The sequence below is a fragment of the Haliaeetus albicilla genome, chromosome 20, assembly GCF_947461875.1.
Source record: "Haliaeetus albicilla chromosome 20, bHalAlb1.1, whole genome shotgun sequence".
Taxonomy (NCBI): Eukaryota; Metazoa; Chordata; class Aves; order Accipitriformes; family Accipitridae; genus Haliaeetus; species Haliaeetus albicilla.
In genome coordinates this window covers 7142464-7162498 of record NC_091502.1, presented here as the reverse complement: position 1 = coordinate 7162498, position 20035 = coordinate 7142464, and the positions used below count along the sequence as shown (strand labels likewise).

The following is a 20035-nucleotide window of genomic DNA, read 5'->3' as shown; positions in this document are numbered from 1 at the left end:
ATTTGAACGATGTCAGAATTTAGTCTGCACTATAGGTTGCCCAGACTGTTCTTACACTCTGTAGTTTGTCACTGCGTGCTGCCTCCTTGTAAAAGAATATAAAGATAACAGTTACCAAAGTAATTGTGGAAACTTCTTGCTTCTCCAACTAACCTGTGTATACCCAGGTGTCTAAGTAACCACTTCCTTCGGGTGTCTGTTTAGTATGCTCCTACACAACCAACTTACAGTTTCACGGTTATTCCATTTACAAATCACATTTTTCATCATAGTACTAAATATCTGTTGTTTTCCTTCTAAGAGTCTCTCTTGAATCCTGGCAGACTTCGCCAGCCAACTGAGGTCTGCCTGTCTAAGGCTTTCCTTTCAGCCCAGCTTCTTAAAACAGCCCAAACCTATAAAAGCATTTCTCTCTGACTTCTCCAGACAGGTCTGAGATTATTCTCCTGTGTGATTTCAGCTTGTGAACGTCTAAGTCAGTAATATGGAAGGTTGATTGCTCCAGAAGAAACAGTCCAACAGTATAAATTCTTAAAGGATTTCCCCTGCAATTACTTGGTTTTGGGCCACTAATTCTCTTAAAAATCATTAAATATTATATTAAGTAGAAAAGTTTAATCCTTTTCAAAGCAGTCAGTTGTCTAGGCGAGCACTACCCATTTGCTAGGACCGAAGCAATTTTTGGCAGTATTAATAATGCTCAGGAACAACAAAACTGTTTTCTCTTAGACAAAATAATTTGTGCAGGGAACAATGCTGTGCTGGGAGATGTCCCCTGTGGAATTTCTGAAGGGCTGAAAACAATCACAAAATTCATAGGCTTTTTGGTGAAATGCATAATGGATTTTGACCTCGCTTCATTAAACAGCACTACATAATACATTATGTATAAAACCCTCAACTCACACAATAAACATTTTACAACAGGGTAAAAGTGGAATGGAGAACAGGAATCAAAAGAATCCTATCTTCTTGTTAAATTACATGCTTCTAGAAATCATTCTGGTTGGAATTAATTTGACCAAATGCTTACGTCTAAAACATGTAGGTATGTACATATGAAAAAGTCATCCCAGGCTCTCTTTATTTCTCACTTTATGGAGAGAAGTTAAATACATCTAAGGTGCAGTTCATTGGATGTCTAAAGTATACATCTAAAATAAATCAGATAAATAATTCCCAGCAGGGGTAGGTTTCTCTCCATTGACCATAAAGGGAATCCAGGTTGACTGTCTCAGATATTGAAGGCTAAATTGTTGGTGTCTGACATTGTGAGATGAATCCCAACCTCAGAGACCACTGTGATGAGACTGACATAAAAACATGATGATTTGAGAATTAATTTACTCTTTATCAAATGATGTTTCTACTGTGACATTTACCTTGAAGATGTAGCAAACAGCAACACAAAGAACAGGCAAAGCTTAGATGCCACAGGTTAGAAATTTGTTGTTGAAGGTTCAGCTAACTTCATGAGACAGCCCTATTGAAATGACTTTTCAATAGTCATTAAAAAGTCTTTTTTTTTTTTTAATGACTTTTTTTTTTCTTAGAAATGGTTTTTATTTATCTCCAAAAACCCCCCACAGTCTTGTCTTGTGAAGGGGGCTTCTGTTACCATGGAAATTTCTGTAGCTGTCATCTGTCTTGTTTCTTGTTATACTGACACTTAACAAGTATGTGTAAAGAAGGAAACAGTAAGAAATTCAGAGGGTATGCTATGTTAGGGTATTAGATAGTTGTACTATACCTGAGCAAGAACTGTATGGGTTTTTTCTCAAAGTATATCTGTTGGTGTCACCAGATAACAGTTACTGCATCCTACCCTGTAAGTTACAGCGTTAAAGAGAGGTGTGTGGAAGTAAGTGTAAAGATTTTTCTAAGCATTTTATGAAACCCATTGTATGTATAAATGTCCCAATTTGTCTTACTTGGCAGAGCATGGTAAAGTAGGTTTAAGATAAAGGGCAACTTCTATGTGAGTGATATGGTTTTGTTATACAATGATAAACAGGAAAACAGGAAAAAAATAGTTGCAAATCATATATAAACAGTATCCTATAATCAGTACTAGGTGCTTGAGTAATACACGGAACTGAAAAATATAATGATAGTTTTAAACAAATGTAGTTTATGTGGTGAACATCAAGTAACATCTTGTAAATCTACAATGTTTTGCAGTAATGTTAAGCCAAGTGATTTCAAAATCTATGATTCGCCACTAATACATCGTTATACTATTTTCAGCAGATGAAAAGATTTATATACATAGTATCCTGAGCAACTGAGACTGATAGCAGCAAAAAATTAATTAAAATATTGTCCCATAATGGCTGTAGCATAGTTACACTATGAACTGCTGATGAGCAAATCTCATTTTTTAATATAAACAAACAACAAATTAAAAGATTTTTTGATTGGAAGTGCAGAAAGAAGATGAATGCTGCATATATCCAAACAAATAATGCATGAACTTCTGTTCAGTTGTAAACTTATATTGCATTCTCTGTCTTGCAGTTTGATAGGAAGCTACAGGAACAAAAGATGACATCTTTCTAAACATTAGGATTAGAACTGAGAGCCACAAGCTTGTTACAGACACAGGATGGCTCTGCAGGAGACTTGAAAAGAGCTTCTTTAACAACTTAGAGTAATTCAGCAGCTGGGCAAGGATGTAATTTAATCATGTTTTGAAAGTTGTGTGAGCAGAGCACAGTGATCTCATTCCCAGGAGTAAATTCAGAATTGAGAGGAGACCTTGTGTGAAACCTGTCTGAGGGCACTCTCATTTGGGAACATTATGTTGTAGAAAAGTTGACCAGTTGTTGGATGTAAGATGCCTGTGGATATACCTGGCTCATGGGAAGTGCTTGCACTTACTATACCTATTTTTGAACATCCATGGTTGGGGTTTTTTTTTTGTTTTATATCAGTGGAAATGAGACAGATGTTGCCCACTGTTGTTCTAGATAAGCAGCTTTAGCTGCTGAGATTTTATTGTCTTGCCTGAAATTGTAAGCTTTAATGAATGGTTTGAATTGTTGGTGATCTCTGTGCTGTAAAAGTAGAAGTTAGTGAATAACCTCATGTTTTAAGGAGTGCAGTCTGGTAAGATTTCTTTAAATTCAAAGAATGCTTCTTTAAGAACTTTAATATAAAGTGAAAGAAGTTGTTTAAACCCAGTAAGTAATGATTTTATTGCTAATATATCTTTAAATATGAATATCTGATAAACTGAGAAATCATTATTTCTTTTACATTAGTAAGAACCATTTCATTTCTTTATATACAGATTCTGAAGCTTAACATATTTTGGCATTCCAGTGATACACAGCTAAGTTTCGTAACACAAAGAATGCATTTTATTACTGAATTCAGAAAAGAATATGTGGAAGTGTTTTTAAACCTGTGCTTACAAATTACCATTACCACTTGTAACTATTTTTACAGTAAAATAATATTGTTCTGTGAGCCACTGATTATCCACTTTGATATCGGTATGATCCATCCATTTTGTGATGGGAGAATTAGAATATTATGAAAAATGGGAAGAAGTGTTGCCATTCTATATAGGATAAAATAAATTTAAGCCTCCTGAAAATGGCAACTGATGCAGTTCATATGTTAAAACATCACATTGTGTGTTCCAAAAAGTAAGGTGTAATTTGAATGGGACATGCTGAAAATTCTTTCCAGATAAAACTTGATATGAGTTTCTAGTTTGTAGTAACTTGCTATTACAATTATATCTGCATATTTTCCTTGAGGTTTTATATAAATATTTTTAATTTAACTCAAAAACTAAGCAGTCCCTTTTTTTCTTTACATAGCAGATGGTACGTGAACAATACACTACAACAACACCAGGCACTAGCCTAGAGAGGCCGAAGAATGAATATGTCTACAAAATTGGAATTTATGGCTGGAGAAAGCGTTGCCTCTACCTGTTTGTTCTCCTCCTGCTTATCATCCTCGTTGTGAATTTTTCTTTGACAATTTGGATTCTTAAAGTGATGTGGTTTTCCCCAGTAAGTTTCCTCTTTAATTTTCCATTCTTTTCTTACTCTCTTCTCTTCCCTACCTTACCACTTCACTTATTTTGTAAGTACATCAGCTTCTCTGCATGTAATAGATGGTTCTTTTTTCTTCCTTCTCAACTGTAATTTGTACTTTGGTTGAAAGCATATAAGAAATACCTGTCTTTGAATGTACTTCCTGATCTGTAATTTCTGTATTGGTAATAATCTTCAAAATACTGAGGTTGTTGATACCTTATATTGAAGTGAATCTAACCATTCTAGGAGAATGTATTTTACTGCTGTCTCATAGTCTCTGTTTGTATTTTATAGATGTGTTTGCTGTAATTTTATCTCATACAGAATTCCTTAGTGTTAAAATATTGCTGACAGTTGCTGTTTTTTCTTAGCTTCCTTCTCCTATTTATCAGCATCTAAATTTTTAACAATTTATTTGCCCAGTTAATTACAGCTCAGAGGTAATTATTACTACCTCGTGCTTGAGGCTAAGCAGCTATATTATTCAGGAATAAAGTTAATAACTTTCCATTGTTGTATATATTTTAATATTTATAATATAATTTTGTGTGGTAGATTAAAGGGTAACTTTCATAAGTCAGTAAGATGTAGCTTTAGTCAGAATGCAATAAAATGCATCACTGAATATTGAAGCTAAGCTAATTTGTTCCTAACGTGCAGTCATGATACAGAGATGATTTGAATAGACTTCTTACAAGAAAAACAATAATAGTAAATTCCTACAGCTCTGCCCCCGCTACTGAAGAAAGTGTTATATTAAAGTTCCCATTATCTATCATTATTACGCCTCTGTCACTAACTGAAGGCCATTTTATCTTCATAGAAGCGTTTCTATACTCTCTCTTACTATAAAGTAGGTTAATTTTAAGTCCTGCTTACTAATATAGTTGCTAGTCCTTGAATTCCTGTCGTTTCTTCACCCACATAAATTCTTTTCAGCACTGTTACTGTCATAGAGATTACAATGCAGAACATCTTAGAACACATATAATTCTTCTGTTATGCAGTTCACATGGAAGATGCGCACTTAGAAGATGCACATCATGTATCACAGAGAACATGAATAAATTAAAACTGTTTTCTGTGTGGCTCCGGTTTATATTTTTAAGAAGTTTTAAAAATTATTTTCTGTTGGTTTGGTTTCTTTGTATGAAACTGGGTATTTCTTCTCTAATATCGGTCAGGACTACAAAAATAGCATAAGAAACTCCACTTGTAGGAACTCCTATCTCCTACTAGTTATCTGTGAGGAAGGCACCAAATGCCTTGATCTGCTGAGGGACAGTGGCCTTCTGCCTTGGCAACAAGAGCAGTGGAATAACAGCTCACGTAGTGCAGCTTACGTTCTTTCACAAGGTGGGCTATGAATGCCATGGTTATAGGGGTTTTCCTAATTCTCTGTTAAAGAATCTATGTTCCTGACATACCCGGTTAAATAGTGACTTAACTGTAATGCCTTCCTTCATTTGGGGTAATTTTAGGGAAATATCTATATTTCAGCTAAATATCAGCTATAAGAACATTTATGCAAAGTACACATGTATGTCACAATCCTCAGCAAAAGTATGTGTGAGGTCATTAAGAAGGGAGAACTTTTTTTGCTGGGTATTGTTTTAAGAGAGTATTTCTGTCAAGACAAGTAACTCTGAAGATACCAGAAATGTCATCCAGAGAAGTGCTGCTAGCCTCAAAGAAAAGTCTAAGAAAGAGTATAGGCATTAAGTGCATGTTCAAAGTCTGGAAGTATACTTGAAGCATCACAGTCCTTTCCTCTATCCAAGGAAATGCCAAGTGTAAAGAATGAGTGTAACAGTCGTAGAAATTATCAACACTATCATCAAACCCTATTCCTAGTGGAATTAAGTATTTATTTTTCCAAGTTTGGGGGTATTGTTTCAAAGAGAGAGGTAACAATATATTCTCAGATTTTTATGGTTCTTGAGTTCTAAGCTTGACAAGTATTTGCTATTTAGGAAATGAGTTGATTCATATATATCCTACTTATCCAATTAAACATTCCCATTATTGGGAAGAGTTTAAAAGTAATTGTGAAATATTATCCTATGCAGTCATCAGTTATTTGGCAAATATTAGTCTGTCAGCTGTAATAACACTTTTTATATCTATTAATTATGTGTTCTTGGTATATTAGGTAGAGATTACACTACTTGTTATGTTTAATATTAGTAATAGATATTTTATTTTTAGCTAATACTTCAAAAGTATTCAGTCCTAGTTTTAAAAAAATACATGAAAATCTCATCCCTGTTAATATTAGAATATTAATAGCTAATAAAATATGAACAACTGTTTCTCTGTAAAATAATACAAGAAAAGTGCTATTCTTACTAAGGTTGATATATGTAGAAAAAACATGATAAACATTTTAAAAGGTATTTTTATAGTACAGTTCTGAAGAGAGTTTATGCTCAAAGAAAACTTTAAACATAACATGATTGTAGTATGTAGTTTTATTAGGAAAACAGTTTTGCAGTGTAGTGCATAGGGGTGTTGGTGCTTTAGTGATGGATTGGCATAGTTCTATAGCACAGCCCTTTCATGAGCCCACTCAAAGTTGACAAAATTGTTATTTAGACATCAAAGTTTCTTTTACAGTGTAAAAATTGTTTTCTTTTTCTGTAAAGCATCCTTAAATCTTTCATTAAATAATAACTTGAAGGATACAAAAATCTCGTGCTATGTCTATTCATAGATCCAGATTAAAATTATAATGAACTTATGAACAAAGCTTCAACAAACTCTGGCATAGAATTAATCCACGCACACATCTCCTATCTCAACCCAAAAAAACAGACAGCATGATAAATACTAGCAAACAAGCTAAGCTGATAAAGGAGAACGTGAACCAGACATAGATATGCTGCAAGATTAATAGCTTTTAATCTTCTTGTACAAATTTGGAAGGATGTGGAAAGACAGAGACTTTTCTAAACTCCATTGTTTGAGAGGCCTTCGGCATTAAGTGAATACAACTAAATAGAACAGAATTTCATTTCATTTCATTTCATTTCATAAAATCTAGACTGAAAGGAGACAACCCAAATAGAGGATAGATTCCTTTTTTCATACTGCCCCAATTACATAAAATATGAGCACCCCTAAATTGTGCAGATTGATACACAGGTATAAGATATGTTTCATTCTTTTTTTTTCTTTTTCTCTTCTGGAGTTCAGGGGGACAGGGTCTCAAGTTTTTTTGAGGGGTGAGAGAAGAAAGCTGTGGATTCATTATATGCAGCTGTTTTACAGAAGACAGAATCAAATAGTTACGCCTTGAGCATCCTGAATAAGGTGAAATAGAGTAATTTAAAAACTAGAATTAGTTTTGCATGAAAATTAGAAAGTTTGGAAAAAAATGGAGTTTGAGGTTTTTTCCCCTGGACATAACATATCAAAGTTTTGCATGAAATAGAAATTCCAGATTTTGTTTTTAACATATTGAGGCTTTCTGAGAACTAAAGGGGACTGCTAGTCCTAAGAGTTTAGAAACTAAGAATCTTAAGGGATTTAGGGCTGCAACAGGGTGAGGATGTCAGAAGTCCTGTGAACAATTCTGAAGGGTCCGATAGGTCTGAAAGAGGGGAACTTTAATGTCTCTGGCATCTGCTGAAAGGACAAACATGGCAGGATGGCAGCAGTGAAGATTTCTAGAGGGTGTCACGGATAACTTCTGGATAGGACAGCTAAGGATGGCACACAGTTGGATCTGCTGCTCAGGGTATCCCATGGGAGCCAGATCTGAAGGGTAAAATTACTTCGGAAAGCTTGTTGGTGTTTAAGAACAGTATCCTCCAAATGCAGGAATGATCTATCCTGATACTCAGGAAGATAAGTAGACTGGCTTAGCTAGACAGGTTACTTGTGACGGAGCTCCAATGCAAAAAGCAGTATAGAAGAGTTGGAAGCAAGGACAGGCTACAAGGAAGAAATTTAGCGACATTGTCTGGGCCAGGAAATGTGTGAGGCTTCCTGCGTCAGTAAAGCCAAAGCTCAGCTTTAGTTAAGACTTAGAAGGGACAAAGGGCCACAAGATGGGCTGCATCCATAGGTGCAGAGAGAACTGTCTGATTCTCTTGCAAAGTCACCCTCTGCCACATTTGAGAGGTTATGGAGACTGGGGAGATCCTCAATGACTGGGGGAAAGCAAGTGTTGCACTTGTCTTCAAAAAAAGAGGCCAAAGGGATAGTCTGGTGAATTATGGGCTGCTCAGCCTCACTTCGGTCCCTGGGCAAATGATGGAGCAAGTCCTCTGGGAAGACATTTCAAGGCCATGAAGGAGAATAAGATAATGGGGAACAGTCAGCATGGATCTACCAAGGGTGAATGATGCCTGACCAACGTGATTACCTTCTGTGATAAAATGTTTGGAATTATAGACAGTGGGAGGGCACAAGATGTCATTTACCGTAACTTCAGCAAGGCTTTTGTTGCTCTCCCACAATATTCTTGTACCCTAGTTAGGACATTATAGCCATGAAGGGTGGACAACCAGATAAGTAAAAAAAATTAAACTGGTTGGATGGTCAGGCTCAAAAGGTAGTTACTAATGTGTTGTACTCTCAATGGAGGCCAGTAATAAGTGTTGCAGGGGTCTATCCTGGGACTGGTCCTTTTTAACAACTTTATCAATGACTTAGAAGAGGTCGCAGAATGCTTACTCACTAAGATTGCAGATTATACCAATTTGGGGGTACCATTCAATACTTTCAAGGCTCACATTCAGAGGAGCCTAGACAGGCTGAAGGTATGGTCCAACCTTATGAAATTCAAAGAGGTCAAATGCAAAGTCCTTCTCCTGGAAAGGAAGAGCCCCTGGCACCAGCACGGGATGATTCTGCCTGGCTGGGGGCAGCTTTATGGAGGAGGCCCTGGGGGCTGGTGGGCAGCAAGCTGAGCAGGAGCCAGCAGTGACCCTGGCAGCAATGAAGGCCAGCAGTGTATTGGGCTGAGTGAGCAGGGGCAGGGCCAGAGACCATGGGAAGTAATTATCTCCCTTTACACAGCAGTCATTAGACACACATGTAATACAGCCTCCAGTTTTGAGCTTTCCAATAGAAGAGACATATTAACAAACTTCAGTATTGTTTTTGGTTTTAAGAAGTTTTCTCTTGTGGTTGGCCGTCTGATGTTGCCAAGACAGAATATCTTTCTTTCTATAAATAATAATACACTAGTGATTTCCTCTGAAAAACTCATTATTAATCTTCCTTATGCTTCTGACAAAGAGAAGATAAATGCTTCACAGGAAAAAATATATTCCTCTTTTACCTTGTTGTTTTAATTGACTAAAATGACTGTGTAATTTTAAAATGCTCCACTGACTCTTAGCTTATAACATTTTCATTTCAAGGCCATCAGTTATACTAGACTAGATGCTATCAGATGAAAATTCATCCTTTTAGACACTATCAGATCCTAAAATATTTAACTAGAAAAATACTGAATATATTGAACGCAAGAATACTCCTTACTCTCATTACTCTTTTCCAAATCCTTATTGTGGTATAGACTATAGAACTGGGCATTTCCCAGTCTATCTAATTGAAACTGCTTTGATTTATATGGAAAAACTGATTTTTTTATTGGGCTAGAGGTAACACATGCTTTAGCTGTCAGATGATTATGGCACTCACCTTGGAGGCAGAAGCTTCTGTTGTAGCTTCTGCTCCAATTAATATTTAATGAATTTATACGAAGTAGAGCAAATTAATAAAAGAGAGAGTAAAAGATTCCCAACATCAGATGTACTATAATCTGTTGGTTAGAGCATGGATCTCTGGGAGAAGATATAAGATCAGATTTTTCCAGGGAAAGGAGGAATTTTAATCTGGGAGTGGAACCCAGTTGAGTCCTGCAACCACTTGTTCTTAAGTAAAAGGACATCAGCTCTTCACATGGCCCCTCTTTATCCTTGTAGACTTCATTCATAAGATAGTCATTTCTGAGATTTCAATTTTGTTCATGTCCAATGGTGATCAGATAATTTAATTGCAAGAATATTAGTATGCCTAGATCTGTTGCACGAATGAGCAGGACTTTTGAGAATCTATATTTTGAAATTTGATTCTTAAATTATTTAAGTATCTCCCATACTAATTGCCCAACATATAAATTCCATATTGACATGAGTCATGTCAATGACTGGCAAACAATTTGGAAAAGTTGGACAGTGTTGAGCTAATCTGTATAATAAAGTTTTATACAACACTGAGCATCTGAAAACTTTATAGAGATTAGCTGCTCTGTAGGAGGCTTTAACAAGAGGTATGTGGCTTTTCAGTTTGTTACATAACTGATATGATTTCACAACTATAATCTTTTGCTTGCATTGCTGCCTCAGTGATTTCTGAAGGTTTTTTTTCTTTTTGCATTTTTACTTTTCCATTATCTTTATATTCCTTACAGAAAACTAAGTTAATGAGACTGATTTCACATTTTCTCCTGAACATAACAATCTTTAGCTGTCCTACCCTGCTATCACATAGAGAATTAGTAGTCACGTCCTCAGAACTTCACCCCTAATGATCCATTATGTCAACACTGTAATCAGTGAAGACTTGGACCAAAATTTTTAAATCACTATTGAATTTCATAGATTGTCATGCTAGTACTCTAAAACTCAGGTGTGAAAAATGCATCTGATCAGATGATGACCATTTCTGAGGCACTAGCAAATCTTGTTCAGAAACCCCACATTAATTCAGTTATCATTTGGTTATGCTACGTTATTGTAACGCGAGAAACACTCATGCGCCAATGATTATTCCTAACTTTTTTTAGCTTCTGATAGACAAACCCATGTTTCCATGGGTTTTAGCAGATGCCACAGTTATCATGGTCTCCTGGAATAAGAAAGGTCAAGGCAATTGTGCTGTATTTCATGTTGATAAGGACAGATAGTCATGAAACAAGAGTGTTACCCAGGATAACCAGTTGCCTTTCTCCAGTGTGGAGTCTGGCATGTAGCACAGGTTTTTCTCACAAAAATTTTAAGCACTCTGTGAGTAAGAGAGGCAGACAGGTCTTTATAGTTTTAGATTCACCGTCAGTCAAACATGATTTGAATCTGCACTCAATCCCATGTTCTCCTGCCATCTACGTTAAATCTTACTTGGGTTTGAGTCACTAACAAGAGGAAAGTCAAGCCCTAGTACTAAGCCTTAAAACATCCTGTGGATCACCTTATCATGACAGGAATTAACTTGGTATATGGAGGGCCAAGCACACAATGTCCAGTCCATCAGTGCATATTATAAGCATGGTTCTTCCTAAGAACAAGACAAATATTTAGCCTGCTGTTGGGCCTGCACTAAAGCTGGACATAAAGACATAGGCAATGAGAATTGGGAAGGTCTCTGCACATTTAGGCTAGAGTGTGGTCTTTACTTCCAGTTTCTCATTTATGCACACGTATTTCTGGCACTGGAATACATAGGACAATTGCTACAGCAAAACAAACAAATACAGGGTTTTCCTTGTATTATTCACAGGTATTTTCTTCTTTTGGCTTACTTGTAATTAGTGAGTGCTCTACCCATATACCTGTTCCCAGCAACTTTTATCACAGCCATACCACTCTGCTAGTCTTCTTGGGTTCTCATGGGCAATGAGAATGTAGACAACGTATTAAAAATAATTTTTAAATTATTTAATAAATTTATCAAATTTAAAATCTATCCATTTTAAAAAATATTTTTCAATGTTTCTATAAGGCAATATCAATTTATTTATATTTAATTGTATAAGAAAATGTTGAAAAGCCAACTATATATAATTTTACTATATATACACATTAGTTGGCTGATAATGATACAGGTCTAGTTCTATAAATATTGTATGTATTTTAAAAGAAATTAAATTATTATATAATCAAATACTTGTGTAATCAACTATTTAAGCACCTCACAAGTTCTGGCACTGAAGATCGAGGGAATTACTTAAGGAAATATGAAAAATACGAAACTAGGAATGTGATGAATTAAGCAAGCAGAATTTTAACTGAAAATCAAGTAATACTTTGTGACAGTGAGATTTACTAGACTGTGTAACAGCATGCCTTATTAAATTGGAGATGCCCAATCATTTGGAACATTTAAAACCAGACTAGACAGCAATAAAAATGTACGGTAAAGAATACTCATTCACAGCAAGAGTTCTCCTTCACTGCAAAGACATACACTAATGAACTTGTACAGCCTTTCCATGCTGTTTTATGATTAACAGTATATGCTCTGTGGAATTAGTTGCCATTTTGAGAATGTTACATTTTTTTTAATACTCAAATGAAATAAAATATTTATTTAATTATTCACAAATTCTCATCCTAATTTTCACTAAAATATTTTCCTGACAGAACACCAATATTCCATAGTTTCTACTCTGAATAATCCTGAACAGATGTATTTTGCTATTTTTCCATTAAGTTAAATATTATTTGCCTCCAACCAGGCCACAGTCATTCCCATTGTCTCTGTCAGGCAGTGAATATTTAAATGTTCTATGGAAAGAGTAATAGCTGAAAAGGAAGATATTGAGACACTTACTGCAAATAAGCTGTTATCAAAGAAAGTAGGATTTCTCGGTAGTGTGATATATACTTAAATATATATAGTGTATTTTCTTAAAGCATTGGATTAATCTGAATTATATTATGAATCAAATCATGTGTATGTAAAAAAGTGTGCAAGAACACTTGTTCAAATGAAAAAAAATCTAAGTTTACTGTTGGAATAATTTGTAATATTGATAAAGAGTTTTAAAACATCTGAGTACAGTGAGATTATAGCATACATGCAGGTTTAAGAACTGTGGACAGATGAGCTCGTAAGGGCTTCACTGCAGCTCCTGATTCTCCTTTGCTGATTTTAAGTTGTATAGGGAAACTTAAATAAAGCTGCTTTTGACAAAAAGTCTGCCAAAGGAAAACTAGATGTTCTAATCTCATGGTCTGATGTACCACTTCTGAGCCCAGACAGAATCAGTAATGTTCAACTGCACATTTTCCTGAGGTTTTGGCTTGTGTTTTTGCTCCCAGGAGCAAGCAGAGCTGTTCTAATGTAGGAAATAGGAATGATAAATGATAGAGCTGGTGAAATTTACAATTTGTGTAGCTCAAGTGTGACCTGAAAAAGGTCTCTGTCCGTGAAATTTCGTCTGTTTTTCCTAGTGCTATCAGCTGACTTCATAGAAGAGGTTAAAAGTCCCAAAAGACTTTATATGTTTAGATCATCATTTACTCAATGATACTATTACAGAGATTCACATACTCAGTGCAAATTTACTGTAACATTTCTTGGAATAACATAAGTTGACACAGAATGGTTGAGGTTGAGGACACTGATGACAACAAATAACATTTCCAAAATGTGGGACCGAGGGACTTCCCAGCTCCTGGATCCAGGTGCACACCCTGTTTGCACCTTGCCTATGTGTGAGCTCCAGCCTTGATCTCAGGTGCCCAAGTGCTTACAGGAGTGATTCCTGCAGGCCTTTTCCTGCTCAAAATCCACTTTCCCAAACAGGTGCTGACATGGGTGATGTGGGATACACTGTGGCGTGCACCTACTCTGCAATTTAGTACCCAGTGTCAAGCCCAGCGTACTGAAATAACCACGCGATGGAGAAAATGAACAACTTGTGTTTAATTCCCATTTCTGTGCTCCATATACAAATAATTGCATATGCATTCACGTGTGAAATCTCATCATCTGATCAGAAACATTCACTGTGCAGAGTTCCTAAACTCCCATTTTTCCATGTGAGACTCTTAGGACATGTCAGTTTTGAGACTGACACTAAAATGACCTAAGCCTGCCAAGCTCCAGCAGAAATCAGTGAGACAGAAAAGTAACCATTGTTCTCAGATGATGGGTCCCTAAGACATACGTTTATTTAAATTGTTTGTATGTCATGTTCCAGTTCATGTATTGTGTGTCATGTTAGTACTTGCAGCTAATAAATACCTTCTGTGTGTTTCTGCAATGTCTAGCACAACAGGGCCTCCATCCAGCTTGGGACTTGTGAGCACAACAAGACTAGGAAAGGACAATAAATATTGTGTAACAAGCACTTTCCTATTAAACAGGTACATTCTCCTAAAATGTAGAGATCTGGCTGCCAGACAATTTTGGGAGTATTAATATTGGATTATACCTTTGGAGTTCTCCTGTTTTATTGATTCTCTATCTTAACACACAGAGGCTGTTTCTGTACATGTTTTTGATAGAGGACCAGAATGTAGAAGACAGAGTCAGAATTGGATGTATCATTCTTCAAAAGAATCATACAATAGCCTATGGCTAAGCTGTACACCAATTGTATTTCCCTTGGTGTGAACTAACAAGAAATCCAGTGGTTTATGTCGTTCTCTGCAGGTCTTTGAAGACTTTCAGATATGTAATAAAGATCTTACTAGTGGCCTTACTACTGTTTTTACAAATCCCTGAGCCTGTAAGTTCTAGAAGCACATGACCACTCCTACAATTTCTTCCGTTCCTTTTTTTCTAGCATACGTTTTCCAATGCTTAGTCCTTTAGTTTAAGAAGCCCACTTGCCCTGTCCACAGAAGTAAATGTAAAGTCCTTATATTCTCGGTTCCTCAAAGGCCTTCTACAGTTCTGTATCAGATCTTCATGCCTTTACTTACTTAATGATCCAAAACCTCCAACTGTTTTGTCTATTCATTTTTTGCTCTAATAGTTGTCCTTCTTCCTTTTTAATGAACGTCCAGGTGACATCTCCATATATATTCTGTGTACATTGTACAATGGTCTCATATATTTTAAAGTTTTCTTCTTTGGCTTTTAAAATGTGTTCAAGTTAAAAGCCTTGTCTGTGCCTTCATGGCTGCTCAGACAAAACGATTCTGAGAATTTGTGTTTCTCCATACCTAAATTGCCTAATACATAGCTGTACTGACTGCTTACTGAACTTTTCCAAATGTATATTTCAGTATACATAAAGTTGTGGGGGAAATGTAATTGAACAAAGTGTAATAATAATTAAATAATATAGAATGAAAGTGTAATTGGATTAAAAACTCCTCATTACCTGTGCTGGGAAATTCATGAATTGCCCTAAAACTTTCTCCTTACTTTTTATGTTGAAAAATTTTTTTCCTGAGCGCAAAACAGTTTTGTTTTGTTTTTTTTAAAATTTTCTTGTTTAATCTTTAACCAAATAAAATATTTGAAAATGTATGATCAGGTCCTAGCTATGGAGTAGGGCATGGACTGGAAATTGTCAGAAAAACTCTAATTGTAATCCAACAGAAACTGCAAAAAGCTCTCACCCTTTCCAACTTTATATTTCATTTCTTTGTCATTGCTGTTATTTTTAGGTATATTGTGTAATTAATTTATACAAATACATGTTAAGCTACCAATTTATTGATGCATAGCATATATTTATGCCATTATTTTAAAGATTATATTATTGTCAGTGCTAGAGTAGAGCTTGCTGTGATGTACTATACAGAAAATTGAAAAGATTTGTTTTTCATTTTGCTCGATAAGGGTTACAAAAGTGCACTTACCAATAACGTCATTAGAGAAGCATCATAGTAGGTGATTATAGTTTTATGTGTAAAATCTCTGTGGTCACTATACATTTTTGTACCATGAATAAAAAAGTGGTCATGATGGCATTTAGCAAAGGTAACCAAAACTCTGCTCGTATACTTTATGCAATCAGTAATACTAAAATGAGGGGAAGGCTGGGTAATTCAAAATGAGGTTAGGTTGTTACTGGAGATGATATGGTTTTAACTGCAATATACTGCAGTGGTTGCTATTTAATATGATAATATAATTTTAAAATAAATCTGCATGATAGCTGCAAGACAAAACATAAGGTAAAATATTTAATTCATTACTTTCACATGGAGCTGGAGACATCTTCAACAGTGCTTGTGAGGGATGCAACATCTCTTTGTCCTTTTTTCATCTCACATTTTTGTCATCTTGACTATTTAGACAGCAGATTCTGTCAGGGTAGAGATGCTTGTCACTGTGTGCTTACACAAGGCATAGAGCACTGAGACCATAAGATGAAACGTCCCCTAGTACAAATTATAGGATTTACAATATTGAATCAATACATAGTCTGTGTAATCACATACACCATGCAAATATCCCTGATTCCTCAGAGGAATTCAAGAAATAAACATCATGCAGTCTTCTGAAGAAAATCCTTTTGACAACCTTTACAAATCAAAGGAAAAGATTTAATTCCATTTCTTTAGCTAAGTTGCATAATTACAAATGTTAATATAATAAAATGAATTAGCCAACTTACAAAAACTCAGTTCCTGAAGAAAGATATGTAGCAGTGGGAGTAGCAGTCTATTTTTATAATGTTGAGTAAATCGGTCACAGGAGATGTAACGCCAGATGTAATGGCATTTTTATTAGCCAAGTATTATCCAGCTTTGAAATGTCTGTGCAGTACAGAACCAGCAACAGAATTTGGTCCTTGCCAAACAAGGAAACGAAGCTGAAACTGAATCTGTTTTCAGAAGCTTTTTTTTCCTCCTGAGTAATACCTGTTGTATTTAATACATTTCTTTACTTAAGAAAGTCTGTTATTCTATGTATCAGGACAAAGAGGACCTGAAAATCTGCTTTTCTACATCAGGGATTGTTACCTACCCACTTTCTAGCCATATCTGCAAAGGGTGTTTTAGTTTGTATCCAGCCCTAAGCCAGGTGAGACTAACTTCTATACCAGGAGTGCTTGCTGTTGCTAAGGGCTCTGATTTGACCAATGTCTTTGACAGAAAAGGCTCCACTGTCACCTAAGAAGAAGAGTCGGATAACCTTCTCTGTCTGAGCCCAGGAAATAGAGTCCTTGCAACAGAAAATGAGATGAGGCATCAGTAATGTTATTATACCAAGCACGTACTTAGCTCCAAAATAGATATTGTAAGTCAAACAGAGAGTTTCATCAGATTCATTACCAATCCTGTTTTGCTGATTGCTGTTTAACAATCTCTACCCACAGTCCTATTATCTCAATGAAACAGTACGCTCTTGTTTGCAAAGCAAGTTCTCTAAATAGTAATTGCTGCAAGAAGTACTGCAGTGAAAGCTGGATCTATAAAGCCATTAATTGAACTAGCTTTGGGGCACAACAAATGATGTCTCCGTCTGAACTTATCCAGGTCTTTCCCTGGGCTGGCCTAGAAGTAGTATGTAAGTATCCTCTGAGTAAGAAAAGGTGTTACCTGAATGGAAATGCTGCATCCTCTCTACTCTGAAGTTAATACCATTATAGGTTCCAATCAGCAACTACAGCATGTGTGGAGTTTTAATATTTGGAAAATTTGAATATTCAGGGAGCAGATATTACAAATCAAACACTATTAACTCCTGAGACAGGAGCTACTTGAATTGAATTGAGTGTTAAAGCTAATGTTTGAATTAACTTAGAGATTTTATTGTTGTACCCATGCTACCATGTGGGTATGTCTGTCTTTCCAGTACTTGATCTCTCCCCAAAAGAGGAAAATACACATCTTTCTGTGCAGCTATTAGCTGATACATAGACCATAAGTTTAATTTCTGTTGTCTAGAGGAGTCTGAGGACTGCAATTGAGTCTAATGCTGAGAAGGTGCAGAGACAGTGACATGATGTCATGAAGAGTGGTTGAATGGTTGACCCAATATAGTGAGCACCCATGTGTATCAGTTTCTATTTTGGTAGGAAAATGCAAGTTACAGTTATTGATTGTATTCAGGTGATTAGAAGTACTCATCATAAACTGAATGAATGTTCCTCATGCCTCACCCTTGTTTCCAAGGGCCATGTGCCTACAGCAGCAGACCTCTACATCATTATTATATAGGCTTGGGAGGTAAATCCCAAGTATGTCATCTGATGCTCTTTTGGCTCCATAAGCCATATACAGCATGAGGCTCAGCTACCTGAGAGCAAGTCACTGCATGCAGGAGCCCTAGAGCTACATCTGCATGTTTCCGCTCCTCGTAGTCCCACAGCAATGTGCAACGTGCATCTCTTTCCACGTGGCTTTCTTGGTCATGAGCCAGAGCAACAGGTCCCACTATAACAACAGATGAAAGAGGGAGAGTTCCTGCATCCTGTTTTAACAGGACAGGCCTTTAGCGCTAGCCATACCAATGCTGTCAAACTTGCTTTATCCAGTCATTTCTCCATTTTCCTCAACGCAGATATTCATAGCCAGAAGAAGGTGGCCATACCACCAGAGCCTTCAGTATGGCTTTTGGAACTTTTTAGTCCTGATGAAGGACTCAGTCCATCTACAGTCCTCTGAAAGAAACTTAAGGGCCTTTCCATGGCTTGTGGACATAATGCACTTCTCTGCTGGCTTTGTGGAGAATGGAACTGCTTCCCCTTATTTCGGAGGGAAAGTATTTTACATTTGTTGTGTCTAGAGTCTAAGAGAATGATAACCCATCCAAGATGGTCCTCCCATCCAGATGCTCCATGGGACAATGAGTCTTACCTAGGATTCTAGTGGTGGCTACTCATTTCAGGTGGTTTGGAGTATCCCTATGTAGGCAATTCACTGAATAGCTGTCAAATATCCTTTAGACGATGATTTCTGAATCAAAGAGCCTTTTGTTGAGCTTTGATGAGGCTTGAACCCACACACAGCTTGAATTTTTTGTAGAAGGCCTTGTCTCTGTTTCTACAAGCACTTACCTCCTCGGGAGCATTTTCAAATGATGAAAAATGTTTCTACTGCAGTTGAAGACATCTTGTTCCTCCAATTAGAATATGCCTAGCAGTTTTGAAATGAAAACTGGTCACACCTTTGTGAACACTAATGCTAAATTGCATCTTTGGTGCATAAGGGTTTGGCAGCTGCCAGCAGTTTCCATGCCAGACAACTCCTTGCAGCAATAGCAAAATTTGCTTAGTGTCTACAGAGATACCATTTCATCCTCCTCTTCTATACAGCTCAGTCCCTGCCTCACTGAGGGCTTTGAATAATTAGAAAACATGAGGCTCGGGGCTCTATGCACAACGTGGTACAGCTCAGGGCCAGCACACTCCAGCAGTGACAGTCACTAACATCAGGATAACAAGAATCCAGACTTGCCATACATCTGCTATGTTTAATGAAGCACTCTTTTTTTCCTAATCAATAGCTTATTGTGTAACTGCATCAAAGTCTGCATCTAACTGGTATTTGGACCCTTTTCTCAAGTCAAGAGAAATACTTTTATTCAATCATTTGAATAAGAACAGAATCAAATCCTTAAAACTGAAAGCATCAAGTTTGTTCATCACTGAGGAAGTCACAATACTCAGTAAATAATAATTGGCTTCTCCTAAATGGTAATGTAAGAAGCAGAGTGGTTGTTGAGAGAACATTATGTGTAACTATTATACTCTTCCTTTTTATGAACTTATTGTTGGATCTCAGTGCATTAGGGTGGTTGTTTATCCTAAATCCCTCTCTTTTATATTCCTTGTAACTTCAATTTGCCAATTATGAAAGGGGGATAATAGAATTTCCCCATCTCACAGTACTGCATAACTCAGTACTTTTACAAACTTGAGATGCTCAAATATCATGGTACTAAGGAAATAATAATTGTTTACAGTCACAAATGTAATAGAAGTGAGGATGATTATATGAAATCCACATTTTTATTGTTCTCATGCATGTTACAGAGTTTATCTGTTAGTCATCACAGATAGTCATTTATGCAGGTAACCCAAGTGTAAATTTCTATATGGTTTTGCACTTCTCAAGTGGCCAATGAGAATGAATAATGAGGCTCTTATTCAAATATGTGAGAATGTGAGCTCTGTGAGCTTTGTGTCAATGCTTAAATGAAATACCTGATGAAGAAAATAGGATATACTTGAGGACATATTTATACAAAGTAATCCTGAGTGATACGGCTGGATTTACTCAAAAATAAGAACTTAAAGATAAGTTAAAGTACTCAATTTTGTCACATGGCAT

General features: G+C 36.3%; 1 protein-coding gene across 4 annotated transcripts in view; it reads left to right on the top strand.

Moving 5' to 3' along the window:
* SGCG (sarcoglycan gamma) overlaps nucleotides 1-20035 on the top strand; it is a 162662-nt gene that overhangs the window by 76425 nt on the left and 66202 nt on the right. For 2 of the 4 annotated variants that reach the window (XM_069808152.1, XM_069808154.1), the window contains one exon: nucleotides 3834-4028. In XM_069808152.1, the coding sequence (XP_069664253.1) occupies nucleotides 3834-4028 (195 nt within the window). Of the gene's footprint in view, nucleotides 1-3830; nucleotides 4029-20035 lie in introns of all 4 variants that reach the window. The other 2 variants (XM_069808151.1, XM_069808153.1) reach the window with 1 other exon arrangement.